The sequence below is a fragment of the Nematostella vectensis genome, chromosome 14, assembly GCF_932526225.1.
Source record: "Nematostella vectensis chromosome 14, jaNemVect1.1, whole genome shotgun sequence".
Taxonomy (NCBI): domain Eukaryota; kingdom Metazoa; phylum Cnidaria; class Anthozoa; order Actiniaria; family Edwardsiidae; genus Nematostella; species Nematostella vectensis.
Window position 1 is genome coordinate 4265933 of NC_064047.1, and position 11795 is coordinate 4277727.

Below are 11795 nucleotides of genomic sequence, written 5' to 3' on the forward strand. Positions count from 1 at the left end.
CTGGTCTGTTCGTTTTTAGCTCCTAGAAGAGCTCCCTTACGAATGGAAGGGGTATTCTTGAGCCTTATGTAACCTTCGGCGATAAACATGGGCAGTAAAAACGCCAGAAAGAACCAGAGAATGGTCCAACTCCAATGACGCAACAACTCGTGAACGAATTTCTGCTGCGTAGTCGATCAATCGGCGCGCGATACCGCTGGACTAAACACAGGTAGCCCAATTCATTGTGACCAATTTCCTCTCGACTGCGCGAGGAACGCCTGTCTACGTTTGCCTGCTAGCTCGACGACGGACGACGCTCGACGGACAGTGCTGAATAACGTACGCGCATGCGCATGTTCTGGCGAAAACAAACAAAATCTCAGTGTTGAATCGTTCGGGTAAAGGTACGAAAGGCTGACTTCGGTCGCTGTTTTGACTTACTGTACAACACTAAAACCACACTGTACAAAAGATGACAGATTTGTTTGATAATGAGGGAGTCATAAAGAAAATTTTAGCCTTAGGTTTGGTCTATGGGTCTAGTTTTCTTAGCATTCGCCAAAATGTGACAGTTCGCCGGTAAAAAGCCGCCATTTCAAAACAAAAAGGCTGGTTTAACCGCGCGATACTGGAACTAGTCTTGCGTTTTTCAGCACTGTCAACGAGATGCGGTTCATTCAACAAGTTATAAAAAGACCCGAGGAAACCTGAAAACGAGTCAATGTTTATGTCTGACAGGCGCGTTCCCAGGGATTGGCGGATTGGTGCATTAATAAAGCATAAAAAGGTGCTACTTGTGTGACCTATTGGAATATCCAATCAATTCCAAAACCTGTAAAAACCGGAATAAAAAATCTTATCTAAAAGTTTATATGGACTATAAAGTTTTAGCGATTTCCATGATATTGCCAAATTTCAGGAGTTGCCGGTTTAAGCCAGTGGCTGCAGATTGACTTTTACCTTTTAACAGTAAAAAATATTATTCTTCTGGAGAAAAACGTGTCCCTATTTCGTGCAAATTTGAAGCACTAGACTGCGGTTTAGCCGTGCTCTACTGATCTGCTCTCGAATTCTCCCAAAAAAATCACCTCGGTTTTCACAACTAAATGAAGGCACGCAAAAAAAACATTAAAAGACAAAGAAATTTGTTGATGTTATAAGTTAATAATTAAACGGGTATTTTATTGGCTTGCAGCAATCTTCTATTTGTTAAAATTCTCGTTTTATAACTTACTCGACGAGAATTACCCAGAATATTGAGGTGTAAATAGATGTAAACTTTCTATCTTTATTTAACGTCAAATTTCTTAGCCGATGCTCCTTACTTTTTCTGATTCGATAAGAAAACAACGTAAAATCTAGAATATTCTTTTATCTGCGTCACGTGCTCACTCAAGCCTGAGTTTCCCGCTCGATTTGCATTTCTGCCAAGTTCTAGACCCATGGATTATAAAAACAACTTAATGTCCCAATTAACTCACATTGCCCTCGACATGCTGTAATACCAAGTCATTCCATTAGATGTCGTAAAGAAATAAACGTTGGCAATTCTTGTATGGCACATTTTGGACAGGAAACGAGGAAAAGGCGATGAATTTTCGAATGTAATTAGTATGCGCATTTCTATCATAAATTAATTACTTTCAAAATCGACACGACACGTAAATAACGACAGAATTCATGTTCCGTGGTTTCAGATTGTATTTACAGTGTGGAGTGTATTGGACATGAGATTTTATAAGGGTCGACGGGATTAAGTAGCATCTTTTTATTTAAATTATCGGTGAAATCAATATATACAAGACTGGTGGCGTGGTTTAGCTATTAGAACTCCGTGTAAATTCAGTATGTTTGGTAAGATAATTCACTCAAAATTTGGTATGGTCGAATCATTTTGCCTAAAAATACTTTCAAAATATCTCAATGTTCTGTTACTTGGAAAAAAATCGTCGAAAAGATGCATGAATGTCGAGATTACTAAGCTTTGGTTGAATTTCGCAATCAGAAACGCGGATGTATACGAAACACACCCCGAAATAAAATCATTCAAGAATCCTGAAAACACTTTTATTTCAACAAATATTCGACTGTATATCACAGCTAGACGACTTATCATCGAGCACATTGCGATTACCACCGGCGAACAGGTTGTAATTCGACCGCATGTTCGGCGAAGATTTGGCGGGCAGAGATGAGTACATACAAACACGTGCTATTCAACGACGGACATTTATTTGCCAAGTAAACACCTCTCAAAAGCGACAGACAGCTATACAATCGTCGTAATCCATACGCTATGTCCAAACATTGAAGATGAGCGAAGTATTTGGCGATCTTTTAAGCGACTAGCAAAGACAACGCCCAACGGTTAGGTGTTCGTCATCCTTCTGTACGCAAAAGACCTTTAAATAGAAATATAGACATATAATTCATAATACAAGGTCAAACTAAAGCTTAAAGCACTCTTTAATACTCAAGTAGAAAATAACAACTGAAATTCTTATAAATAGACGGGATGAAAATGCTAACAAGCTGTACATAGGTGAACGAGCTAATATACATAATGACTAAAGCTAGAAGGCTGAAAAATTACAGTTGCATCATGAGAAAATGCCTTGCTCGAACTGTCTTAATGCTGTAAGAGTTACTTATCTCTTTCCAGATGGATTGAGAAAGAGTTCTTCGATTTTACAGAAGCTTGTGATAAGTTCAGGCGCGACTTTCAAAGCCACGCCATTTCAATTCATTCAGCATTGTTGAAGCAACCGCCAGAACAAGTTTTCTTCGTCGCAAATCAATTTAGTAGGGGTTGGTATCTTGACCAGGTCCAGAGATTCTTGTAAAAAAGTCACGGATAACTAGTACATCTGTAATAGTTCGCCCAAGGAGAGATTGAGTTGAGTAGTAGACGAGCCGGTTCAAGTCTTTCATTGTGCCGGGCACGTTCTTGAAAATCAAACACTTGTTACTTGGTGGGGAAAAGGCAGGCTAAGTTTTTCGTTCTCGGTAGAGTTTGTCACAGGGAGAGCTCCATGGGCGGAAAGAAAGCAATTTAGAACAACTTGACGAAGGCGCAAAGGACGAGAGACATGAGGAAAGACGGCATGAACTGAATGGCCATGCTAGTGGTTGGCGCGGCCGTCGTTGATGCTGCTGTAGTCATGTTAACTTGAGCGGCGGCTGTCGATGTCACATTACTTGACATGGTGGTGTTGTTTTGAGCCTGAGCGGCCGCGATGAGGAAGACGCATAGAACAGCGAAGACGGCGAACTTCATTTTGAAGGTGTAATTCAACAAGATTTTCACTGTACAAGCGTAAACTGCTCTCGCTGGACGGCAAAGGACTGTGAAAGGCGTTGGAAACCGCCTGCGTTCAAATAGACATTTGTGACGTCAGCAAGAAAGAAAAGTTTCACACATTCTGATTGGTCACTCCCATTTGTGAAAAACGCTCAACCAATCAGAGCGCGCGTTAATCACGTGAACACCTTGCGGTAGACTTTGTACCTACCGACAAAGAGTAGCCTCGTCTTGGTGGGTGTCACAATCCAAAATGGCGACCATTGTGCTTGCCAAAGAGTATGGCTATGTCGTTTTAACTGGCATTTCTTCCGCTTTCATGCTCACATATTTGGGCATAAGAGTCGGAGTGGCTAGGAAAAAGTTCAAAATACAGGTAAGTTCGTTCATGGATTATTTTCATAGGTATTTCGACGCTAAATAGCGATCCTTACTCTTAGGGATTTGGTCGATGATTTCATTACATAGGAATCAAAGTCTATTGTTTCATATCTCTGGCCTTTGTCCAATGTTAAACCACCCGTGTATTTGTTTATATTTCCGTCTCCACGTTATTTATGTCCCAAGGGTTTTGGGTATTATAATTAAGCTAAACTTGCAAGTTGCCAAGAAACAATGAAACAAACATAACAAATATTGCAACCTTTAAACTTTCTCGAAAAGTTTTTATAGCCATCAAAAAACTATTATTTTTAGTGGGTTCAGCTCAGTGGTTGGTAAGGAATGTGTTTTTCTTAAGTATGACATGGTTATATAGTCACAAATAAAAGTTGATGTCGAAATGTTAGAATGACCTAGAAAAACTTCCCACTACAAATAATTGCACTCTTACTCACACACATGCATCATTATTTTTAAACTCTAAAACAGGTCTAAGCACTTTTTAAACTTTGGTTTTGAAAGTTCGCTAGTTCTTCTAAGTGGAATTTAAATAAAGAATGTAAACAGCCAAATGCATTTTCGTTTAAGTAACCTCATTAAAATATAAAAATTTAACTTGATTTTATGTGATTTTCATGTTTTCTTTTTAAACATTTTAACTGATCTTTGTAGGTCTATTATATCCATTATCCTTAGAATGCCAACAGTTGCTGTTCAAAAAGCAAACGATTATTTTGACCATGTTTTTTTCAAAGCTCCAGAGTTCTGCTAAAACTAATCCAGTTTTTAGTAAACACGAGTAAAAAGCGGACTCATATTTTTTGCTAAATTCCTTTACATCTCAGTATCTATAGTTTGTCCTATTGTGATTTGTGAAGACAGATGAAACAACCCCATCAGTTAATTTAATTGTAATCATTAAAAAAACAAAAAAATATTTGTTTGTGTAGTGCATTGTAAAATATGAAAAAGTGTGCTTAACTTGGGACTGACTCTACTTGTGAGTATAGTTACACATAGTTTGCAGTTTGCAGTGTGTAAAGTACTGTCACTGAAGATAGTGCCATGAACCAGAGTCCTCTACAGTTCTTTACATCCTCAATTGCAAGAAGCAAAGCAAAACTAGACCTCAGGCCTAATATCTGAACTGAATAGTGAGAAAGATTTTTGTGAAGAAAAAACAGTTCATTGTTAAAGGTCTGATATCTAACCATTTTTTTTTGTTTTTTCCCGGAAAGAACAGTTTTAATGCTTTTAAAGATGATGTCAATGCACATAATAAATCTTAATTAATCAAAATTTGACATCAGAGTTTGTCATGTGTTCCAAATATTTGGCTTATGATTATCCAATTTTAGGTATTTTATATTCTATAAAAAGAGCTTAGGTTATTGAGTCCTTTACTTGTCTTGAACTTGAACCTGTTTTTTACCTTATCCGAATGTAATGCATTCAATGTCTTGATTTGTTTCCATACCTTCCATTGCTTTTTGAAAACGTCTTGACAATTGTTTTTCATTTCAATAATATATGATTTTTCTTGCATACTCGTCACTTCATATATGGTCATGGTATTGGATTATAATTGTTGTAAACAGATCGTCTGCAAGGGGGAATCTTAACTGTTCATTTATTATGAAGTAGTACCACTCTTATCAAGCATTTATATATATCTATTTGTTTCTTCTTTTATATTCCATTTTCTAGCGTTGTTCTTGGGTATTTTATTTGAAGCATTGAATAATTTAGATTCTGTTATGGATCTTTTAAAAAAGTTACAAAGTAATTAATTCACCAGTATTCATCACTTAAGGCTGGTTCTCACTAGCATGCAAGAGCAAGCACAAGATAATCAAACTGTTTCATTTCCTTGCACTTGTCTTCAGCTAATTCTCACAGCATTTGTGCTTTGAGTGCTTTTGATAACAAACCTGAACAAAGGTTTTAGTTTCTCGTAAATATGAAGTTAAATATCAAGAAAAATAGCCTCAGTGCCACACACTCTCATGCATTTTAAAAGGGTAGTGTTATTGTGAGAGCTATGCAATAGCTCTCCGTCTCTGACACTCAATTTTCTAATTTGACTTATGAGCCTTTGGTATATGTGGGAGACTTAAATTCAAAGGAAATGACCACAAACTGTCAATTAAAACATAATTTTCAATAAAATATTGCATATTTTTTTAACAATGCATTGACAGCTTAAATGTTCAACTGTTTGTAAAGCCTAGAATAAACACTGACTTCAGACATGCGCAGTACCATGATGCTGCCCCTTGAAGGCGGTACAAAAGTTTTCGAGATATTCTAAATCAAAGTTTCCCTGCTAGGAGAGGCCTCTTTTCTCTGTATTTCGCTGGGCTGGAGTTCGCGAGGAAAAGAGACCTCTGCCATGGGCCGAAACTGTTTTCATTGCGCATGCGTGAGCGTTTCTAAGCGACCGCATGACGTGCCAAAACCCGTACCATCGGGCGAAAGCTGTCAATATGCTAATTTTTGTCGCAAATTATGAATCAAACTCCGGGTTAGTTCTCCTCTTCGAAAAAAGAAAACAACTGTTCAATTTCAATCACCTAAAACGCCACTAAAAATATTGAACAGCAAACGCAGCAAAGATGAGTTTTGTCTTGTTTGTGGGACAAATCATCTGAATGACATCTGTGCAGGCGAGTTTCTTCAATGTAAATATCGCAGTTGGACTCGAAGAAAAAGCTACAAAACTTTTTGGTAAACTTAAATCAGCTAATTCCAGAAGGATATACAAAAGCTGTAAACGGTAGATAGGCTCGTAAGTCAAAAGAGAGAAAAATCTGAATGAAGACAGGGCATTGAATGGCTTCTTTTATAATTCGTCCATGATATTTCTACGGAGGACGCCGTTTCGAATACGGGCTTATTATCCCACAGCGGATATACGCTTCATGCATGCGCTAGTCATTGTGGGCTCAAAAATTGTCCAGTAATTAATGAACGGAGCATGCGCTCTGGGTCTCCCGTCCACGATCGTGGACGGCGGTTTGATCGAACGAACTTGCGACCCATGGCAGAGGTATCTTTTCCACGCGAACGCCAGCCAAGTGAAATACAGAGAAAGAGGCCTCTGCTAGCAGGGAAAATCAAAGTTGCACTGCGAAGGAAAGTTTTGCACCAGTACTTTATACTCAAGCTTCAAAAAACCAATGGCCATAAAAGTGGACCCATGCAGCTAGTTTGACACATATTGATCAAATCCCCATCCAAAGTCACGATTCCCAGGAAATGATTGAAGTTTTGTCAGAGGAGGAGCTCTCCAATTTCACATATTACTGTGTGCCACTCACCGCTTGTGCAAAACTACAGTGCGTTCGATCTTCTCGATCCTTCCCTTTTCCTTTAGAACTTTACTATGTCTGGGGTGTGTAAATTAGTTTTTAAGCTGTGGAGTATAAACAACAAATTTTGTTTCACATTATGCTAGCAGAAACTGCATTCAAACAAATATGCGAGGATGCCTGAGCGCTGGACTCTATTGTTCTCTGTGACAGTTGCTATGCAGCATCTCCAGAATGGCATGTGATTGGTTTAGCGGGAAAAATAGAGCTTCATATATGGTAATTTTAGCCTTATAAAGCGTATATTTTGAATGTTTTTCCGCTGTTTTCGATACAGCAGGGTCAGGTTTGACAAGATGCGTTTGAGTATGTTCCCGAGGAATGTGGCGAAGAAATGCGCTCAATTGCATGGATTCAAATCAAGAGGCTCTATCTGTATCAGGATTTATTCGATCGAACTGAAACTTGGCAATCAAAAACTAGACACAATTTAGAAACTTTTCATCAGAGTGCGCCATCGATTTATATTTCAACTCGGAATAATCTCAAACAAAACTTGAATTTAGATTTTTTGCAACTAATTTCTCGCATTTCAATTTTTTTGGCGCACTCTGATGAAAAGTTTCATTATATCTATAGGTAATATATACTGAATTTATATTGGGTTACATTGAAACGCGTTCGCTCTAGAGAAAAGAAGGCATTTTCGGCTTAATTGACAGCCTGCTCTTATTAGCCGAATTTCTTTTAGATATGACTAAAATGACAATTTTGTCATAAAGTTGGATAATCTGTTTGTTGTGAAAGTTTCAATCATTTTTATGCAAAAGCGGCCTTATAAATGTACTTTGAGCGCTTATTTGCCTTGTTTGCCTTTTGTACTGCCTTAAGTTATAGCACTTGAAGCATGTATATTGTATACTATACAGTATACTTCATTCAGGGTCTGTATTTTTTATTTTTTTTAAGAACCCAATTTTTTTATATCCGTTGTTTTTGTTATATAAATTATATTTGATGCTTCATTCTATTTTGCAGTAACCTCAATTTTAGAGAAAGACGCAATATACTTCTAGAATTACAATGTAGGGTAAAGGTTTAGGCACAAATGCAACCGATAATAACAATTGGAAAGGAACACGATGACATGATGTACAGACATAGTTTGCAAGCCGAAAAGACAAGGGGTGGATTTTATGTAGTCTTATTAACACCTTTTTCAGTTAAGGTTGACTATAAGAAAATGGAAAATGATGATTGCCACCACTGGTTATGGAAACAAGTCTTGGATCAGTTAATAACATTCAGTGAGGCTTAATTAAGTTTGGAGCGAGGCCCTTGTATGAATATACACATTTTGAATACTTATAGTCAAAATTCAATGAAATAGGTGTATATTATGTACTATACAGTGGGTTTTGCTGTTTTTTATATAAGGGTACATATTTGTACAAAGTCAGCTTTATAGAAACAATAGCAGTACAAGCAACCTCACCAAACAAGAACACATTATTTTAATATTTAATTTAGTCTACTGCCTTTTCCTTTGTTATATTTTAGTTTCCTTTTCAACCCATGAAAAAGAAATAATATACAATTTAAAGCAAAGGGGCCTTACTAATATAAGTCCTCGTGTTTTTCTTTAATATTACTGCCATTGAATTATTTAAGTGATGCTTTTTCATGCTTTGAAACACCTCATAGCAATAGGCTTGTCCTTATCAACTAGCGGGTGTTGTGTTGATTCTATTACTTGCAGTGAAACTCTCATCTTTGTCTAGCTTTGTCTACTGTCACTTCCATGCATTTTTCAATATTTGTAAGCTGCCCAAAGCCATTACCACCTGCTGCTTTGTTTTGTTGTTGTTTTTTTCAACCATGCGGTCAAATTGATCATGAGATGCCTTTCTTTTATTTTGTGCTTTTAGATTTCTTTTTTGGTTTTGTTTGCTTATAGCCTTAGTATTTTAATAATAATTTGATAAGTGATAAATTGCATAGATTTCTTTTTTGGTTTTGTTCGCTTATAGCCTTAGTATTTTAATAATAATTTGATAAGTGATAAATTGCATTATAAAAATCATTTAAGAAGTTGTTTTTCTCACTTTAAGTTTGTTTTGACTACAGTGGGTTTCCACACTTCAACAATTAAGTTGGTGCCATAAAATAGTGTGGAACATATTTTACATTATCATTTCTTTTAATGCTGGGGGGGTTAGTTACTACATAAAACCGTTTTTGCATGCAGATTTAGTTGTAAAGGTGCTCTCCTATAGATTCCACCCTCGTAGGGACAAACTGTCTTCACACTCTTCCACCCCTCCCTAAATACAGTAGCTGATCCATCAACAGACTTGCTGTTCTCCAATACTCCCTTTTTCTTGATCTAACCTGTGCATTTTATTTGGTTTTAGTATCCTAAGATGTACGATGACAAGGAGATTGTGTTTAACTGCGTGCAACGAGCCCACCAGAACACGTGAGATTCCCTCTCAAGATAATTTTAACTATAGTAGTTTCACACACCATGGTGATTATCTGACTAACTACAGAAAGTCTACCTATAACTATTAAACCTTGTGATTTCATTTATGGAATTTGTTCTCATATCTGCATTTTTGTTACAAGTTGCAATATTTTGTTAATCATTTCATTTCACTTGATTTGTTTGTTGAAAATACATTTGTGTTAGATTCCCTCAATATAAGGTATAAACCCTCCCATCAATGGATTGCCCCCCCCCCCCCCCATCAATGGATTGTTTAACATTTGTGTTTCTTCCCCCCAGACTTGAGAACTATCCCCAGTTCTTGATGCTTCTGTTCCTAGGAGGGCTTGAACACCCTGTGAGTATATTCATGCGCAGCATATCCTTTCTCCCTGTTGGTGTAGATAATATATATATATATGCAACAAGTCGTTGCTAGTGGCACTTTCTCACTATACCCTTATTTCAACTTTACAGATGATATTATGTTAAAACATTAAACGTCTGTAAAATTTATGTATTTTTTTATGTATGCTTTTTACCAATATATATTTACTATAATTGTATCATGTTGTACAAATCAAAAGACAGATTTCAGAAGAGTATCAAGCGAATTGTTACCTAACATTTTGTACTTTGAAAGTTTGCATCCTAGCTGTGAAATGCTAGGTACTTCTGCCATCTGGGAAATGGCCCACAGGGCTGTTTTTAGGGGTGGTCCATTTCACTGCTTTCTTGTTGAGCAGGATTTTTCACTTGGGTGCAGAAAATGTTTCTTGTCATTTACTGTTTTCTCTTGTATAGTGTTTCCTTATGCCAAACAAAGCAAGATATTTTTTTCTTACTTGAAGGGTATGCTTGAAATATTTGTTGCAAAAACCCTCTCTCAAAAGTTGAATGGTCAACCCCTAACCTATTCCAGTGGTGCACCTGATGTTTGACTATCTGTTGCCAGATTGTGTGCTCCCTGGCTGGGCTGGTCTGGATTCTTGGCAGGATTGTGTATGCACATGGATACTACACTGGTGGTATGTCTAGGCCACAGTTTATTTACAGGCTTTTCTTTAAGAAAAAAAAGTATCTTACACAGGGGTTTCATTAGGCACCAGAAGAAGCGCCAGCTATTTTCCACTGATCGCTGACTGAAGTGCTGACCGAGCGCTGACTGAAATTTTAAGTGAAATAAAAAGATAAAATAACTTCCACTCCCTACTTATCAATCTCCACCGCCTACTCTGAAAGTTAATGAAAGCCCTGTTAAATAATGCACAAGGTTAATAATATTGATATTTTTGTGGTATGCAAGAAAACCACCTAAAACCTAGAGTTTCCCACATTTAGAAGCCATGGGAAAATACAGAATATGATAAAAAAATGTTGATGAGGCAGGTTACAGTATGTCTGTTGATCTTCCTGAATACTGTACTCTTACAAGACAAAGCTCTATTTGCCTTGTAATTTAATCCTTAGTACTCTTTAGTAGTACCCTCCAATGGGCCTCTTCTCTTGTCTGTTTTGTTTTTATGTTGTTTGTTTTGCATTCTATTCCTATACTCTTTTTTGTTTGTTTTCTCATAGACCCTTCCAAGAGGTCCCGTGGGGGATTTGCCTACCTGGGTCTATTCACCTTACTTGGGGTAACCGGCAAGATGGCACTTCGTCTTCTGGGCGTGGTCTAAGAGGACACCCCGCCCTTTGCTCTGCCCTCCCCTGTAGACCTTCCTGTCAATCTACCTAAGAGCTCTTGTCAGCCACACCTTTGTTATGTTTCATTCATTGATAAAAGACAAATTGATTCTAAGACATTCTGGAATAATCATTAAATACAGAGTTTTTATACTTAATAAACCAGGATCAACAAATATAATTACAATAGCTTCTTCAAAACAGCCGATGAAAATGGATGCTTTTTCACACTTGGTATTTTGCTAGGATGAAAAAGTGGCGGCTGTCAGAGACTGTTAAAACACTTTATATGTGTATTTAGAACGTCATTTAGAAACCTGGAAGTAGAATGTTTTCCAAAAACTGAGTTGCTGCAAGTAGGGTATGTCACGAGTTTTTCGTGTGCGTCATGGCATAACATCTCATAGCAACTCGCTGACTGTAAATAACCCTTCATAATAAAATAATTTCTTTTGTTTATTTGTTTCTGGTTGTGTTATTGCATTCCCCTTCAACTGAAAGTCTAGTCAGTCTATGAAAAATTAATTGCAACAAAATTTAAAAATATTCAAAATGTTTGAAAAGCCTCAAATTTAATGTATGCAGTTGGTCTCCTCGACCGGTCAAACGTCTTATGAATTGGAAGGGCTGTACTCATTAGTGGGCT

At 37.2% G+C, this 11795-nt stretch overlaps 1 protein-coding gene and 1 long non-coding RNA gene across 2 annotated transcripts; one reads left to right on the forward strand and one right to left on the reverse strand.

The window, feature by feature from the left end:
• Positions 1-2192: 2192 nt before the first annotated feature.
• LOC116620760 lies at positions 2193-3636 on the reverse strand. Its single transcript, XR_004297205.2, has 2 exons — positions 3495-3636; positions 2193-3350 (listed from the first exon to the last, which is right to left on the reverse strand). It is a non-coding gene; the product is annotated as an uncharacterized LOC116620760 (long non-coding RNA).
• Positions 3526-11608, forward strand: LOC5516721 (microsomal glutathione S-transferase 3). Its single transcript, XM_001636691.3, has 5 exons — positions 3526-3659; positions 9390-9454; positions 9764-9821; positions 10419-10491; positions 11042-11608. The coding sequence occupies exons 1-5, from the start codon at positions 3537-3539 to the stop codon at positions 11140-11142; spliced, it is 420 nt and encodes a 139-aa protein (XP_001636741.1). The 5' UTR covers positions 3526-3536; the 3' UTR covers positions 11143-11608.
• Positions 11609-11795: the final 187 nt, after the last annotated feature.